Source organism: Silene latifolia, chromosome 5, assembly GCF_048544455.1.
Source record: "Silene latifolia isolate original U9 population chromosome 5, ASM4854445v1, whole genome shotgun sequence".
NCBI lineage: Eukaryota > Viridiplantae > Streptophyta > Magnoliopsida > Caryophyllales > Caryophyllaceae > Silene > Silene latifolia.
Window position 1 is genome coordinate 3,352,687 of NC_133530.1, and position 4,351 is coordinate 3,357,037.

At 36.3% G+C, this 4,351-nt stretch overlaps 1 protein-coding gene across 1 annotated transcript; it reads right to left on the bottom strand.

Moving 5' to 3' along the window:
- Positions 1-2,548: 2,548 nt before the first annotated feature.
- LOC141657960 (uncharacterized) lies at positions 2,549-3,925 on the bottom strand. Its single transcript, XM_074465349.1, has 2 exons — positions 3,452-3,925; positions 2,549-3,307 (listed from the first exon to the last, which is right to left on the bottom strand). Exons 1-2 carry the CDS (start codon positions 3,923-3,925, stop codon positions 2,549-2,551), a joined length of 1,233 nt encoding a protein of 410 aa, XP_074321450.1.
- Between the last annotated feature and the right edge of the window lie 426 nt (positions 3,926-4,351).

The following is a 4,351-nucleotide window of genomic DNA, read 5'->3' on the forward strand; positions in this document are numbered from 1 at the left end:
ATCTTTAGCTGAATCTATTCGCTTCCGCACACTCTATACCCCTACAGAAGGTATGATTGGTGATGACGATGAATTTGCAGGTGAGATGCGATATGGGCGAGGATGATGGTGACGGTTCAGGTGGAGATGAATTAATGGTGATCGTGGGTCAGAGGCCGAGATGCAGGGGAGGTGAATTGGACTGATTGTAGTGAATGAGTCGGGTTCGTGTGTATAGTGGAAGGAGGTCGAAAATGGTGAATGTGAATTGATCATGGTGATGAATGATTAATGGTGGAAGCTGCAGATGATGGTGCGTGAATGAAGTGAGTGAAGGGAGTAAAAGGTGATGAAGGTGGAAATTGATGGTGGTTGTAGCAGGTGGTATAATGATCGTGAAAATGGTGAATGGAAATGGTGGAAATGGTGATAATTCTGTAGTTGACAATGGTGAATTGAATTTGGGTGCTTCTTTGGTTAATTCCAACAAAGAAAGCAGGGTCAACTTGGGCTTGTAATTTTGCATAAAACAATAGGCAAACGTTGACTTTGTGGGACATGATTCAACACATTCTTTCACCATTTCACGTGACTCCGTCTTAACCCGCTTTATTTCCGTCTCATTTTACTCGGACTCCGTGTCATTATCCCTCCTTACCTACACATTATTATAATAAAGTAATAGTAATATTAATATGAAACAAGAATCTGACTAATTATTAATTCTAGCTAAGACGGCTAATTATTATAAATTAGTAATTAAATGAGCTATTTAATCAATTAGGCACGCAAAATCGAGTCGGAATAAGGTATAAATGCGGGGTAAAATACAACTAAAATGCTACTTATCAGCCGGTGAACAATAGATCATCAACATATAAACATACTATAAGAACATCGTCACCTTTCTTCTTCACATAGAGTGCATGTTCATATGGACACTTAACAAAACCATTGTGAATCAAATATCCATCAATGCGTGCGTTCCATGCACGAGGAGCTTGCTTTAATCCATAAAGCGCTTTTTTCAAACGATACACTTTATCTTCTTCTCCCTCTATTACATAACCTTCTGGTTGTTCCACATAAACTTCTTCATCAAGAATTCCATTAAGAAATGCAGATTTAACATCGAGTTGGAATATCTTCCACTTGTGATGTGCTGCTAATGATATTAACATTCTCACATTGTCTAAACGAGCTACGGGAGCAAATACTTCTTTATAATCAACACCATACTTTTGTTTATAAGCTTTCGCTACAAGTCGTGCCTTGTATCTTTCAATACCTCCATCAGCGCCTCTCTTTATTTTGTAAACCCATTTTACACCGATAGCCTTTTGACCCTTCGGCAGACTGGTCAATTTCCAAGTATTATTTTTCTCTATTGCATTTATTTCTTCTTTCATAGCAGATCTCCACTCTTTTGCTTCAATAGCTTCAACAAATGTGATAGGTTCATGGTCTGCATATAGACAAAATAAATCAACTTCGTTTATTTCATTTGTCTCTTCATAAATCTCTCTCAAACTTCTCATCTTGACAGGTGTTTTTGGTGATGACGACTCATCGTTACAACTTGGAGTCATATCTTGAGCCTTTTCAAAGTTCGTTTCAGTAACATCGTTGTATTCATCAAATACAACCTTGTCTTTTTCAGTTTCCTCATTATCCCATTTCCATGATTCTCCTTCACTAAAAATTACATCTCTACTCTCAAATCTCAATCACCTTTCCTGTGGCCGGATTGTACAACTTATAAGCTTTGGATTGTGTACTGTATCCGATGAAGATGCATTTTTCACCTCGATCTTCTAATTTCTTCCTCTTTGCCTCAGGTATTTGTGCGTAGGCAATACACCCAAATACTCTCAAATGTTCGATACTTGGCTTTTCACCACTCCAAGCTTCCTGTGGAGTCATATTCTTGACACTCTTTGTTGGGCAACGATTAAGTATGTGGGTTGTCCATGCAACAACCTCGGCCCAAAATTGCTTCGGCAATCCTCTTTCTTTCAGTATGCTTCTTGTCATGTCTAGAATTGTCCGATTCTTTCTTTCGGCAATCCCATTTTGTTGCGGAGTATACGAGGCTGTAAATTGTTGTCGGATTCCCGCATTTCTACAAAAGCTCCTGAAAATATTCGATGTATATTCACCTCCTCGATCGGACCTAAGAATTTTCAACTTGTGTCCGCTTTCTAACTCGACTCGAGCTTTAAATTGTTTGAAAGTATCAAATGCAGCCGATTTCTCCTTTAACATATACACCCACAATTTCCTGCTATAATCATCGATAAAGGTAATAAAGTATCGATTACCTCCCAGAGATATTGGTTCCAATGGTCCACAAATATCCGTGTGTACCAATTCTAAGGGTGCTTTCGCTCTCCGTGAGAATCCCTTCTGAAACGGAAGTCTAGCTTGTTTGCCAATCGTGCATATTTCACAAACATGTTTAGGGTCTTCAATGGTTGGCAATCCATGTACCATATTCTTTGACTGGAGAAGTTTCAGGCCATTGAAATGCAAATGACCAAAACGTAAATGCCATTTCATGACTCATTTTCTATGACACCATAGAAACACTTTTGTACATTGATGTTGAGTTGCGCGGAAACATGCGATTCTTCGCCATTTTTGATTGAGCAATGAGTCTTCCCCTAGTATCTCTAAGGATAAGATTACTACCTTCAATATGCACGATATATCCCTTTTCAATGAGTTGCCCAATACTAAGTATATTACTTTTCATATTAGGCACATAATAAACATTTGAAATGAATTCTTCTTTTCCATTCTTCAGAATAATTTGTATTTTCCCTTTACCTGCAACTTGTAGTTTGGATGAATCTCCCAAACTTACATTTCCTTGGATTTTTTCATCAAGTTCAATAAAAAATTCTTTTCTACCGCACATGTGGTTACTAGCTCCAGAATCGAAAAACCACATATCTTCTTGATTATTAGCTTCTTCATGTGCTAGCAACAATGTTGGAGTATCTTCATTACTTTGCGATGATTCAGCAAAATTCAATCGATTTCCTTGAGTGTTTGGTTTATGCCAACAATCGGATGCATAATGCCCAAACTTTTGACAACTAAAACATTGAACGTCCTTTGCATTTCCACGTTCTTTGAAAGTTTTACCTCCTCTTCGTGATCCTTTTCCATGAGTGAAATTTTTCTCATTATTTTGATTACGAGGTTGATAATTACTCCGACCTCTACCACGTCCACGAAAACCACCTCTTCGTTGGTTGCCATTTTGTTTATCTAGAGTTAATTTTGATTCAAGTGCCTGCTCTAGCATAACTGGCCCAGCATTCTGTTTCAGAATTCTTTGCTCATGAACTTGGAGCGATCAAAGAAGTTCTTCTATTGATAATTTATCAATATCTTTTGATTCTTCTATTGCAGGTAATACATGATTAAATTTCTTATTGCATGATCGGAGTACTTTCTCAACTACCTTGTAATCTTCAATCTTTTCTCCATTTTGTTTTTGTTGATTAACATTTGAAAGAAGACGAGTAAAATAATCTAAAATTGACTCATTCTCAGTCATTTCAAGTTCCTCAAATTCTCCTCGTAATGTTTGCAAACGAATTCTACGTACACGCTCAACCCTTTTAAATATTGTCACAAGAGAATCCCATGCTTCTTTGCTTGAAGTTGCGCCTGATATTCTGGTGAACGTCTCTCGGTCTATCCCAGCGTATATTAAAAATAACGCCCTTTGATCTTTTTTATGAATCTCTTTCAATTCAATTTTCTTTTCAGTCGTATATAAAGCTTTTTCACTGTCAGATGGTTCTTCGAAACCATCGCTAACAATTTCCCACAAATCTTGGGAACCAAATAATGCTTTCATTTTAATGCACCAATCTTCATATTGGTCTTTTGCTAATTGGGGTACTTGAGGCTGAACAAAATTGACAGACATTATTATAGACTCTAATAAACTGGCTCTGATACCAAATGTAGGAGTTAGAAACTTAGAACTTACAACTTACTAACTCAACTAAATATAAACAATATATATTGGGAGAAACTAATACGGGTTACAACCCAAAATAACAAAAAAATACTAATTTATTGAATATAACTATCCTCACAATTGTTTCTCCCTTATTCACTCTTATTTTATTTTTCTTATCTTTTACAATAGAAATGATTTAAATTTATAAGATATCCATATACTAAACTTTTCATGGATGACATTACTTCTCAATTTCATCCACTAATATCAATAGTTAATGATAATAATAGTATTGATAATTAATGTTTGATCACTTTCAACAACTTCCCCTTAAACCTTTTCCGAATTAACCTTAAGCTAAGTCAATCTAAAGTCTTCATGTTAACATGC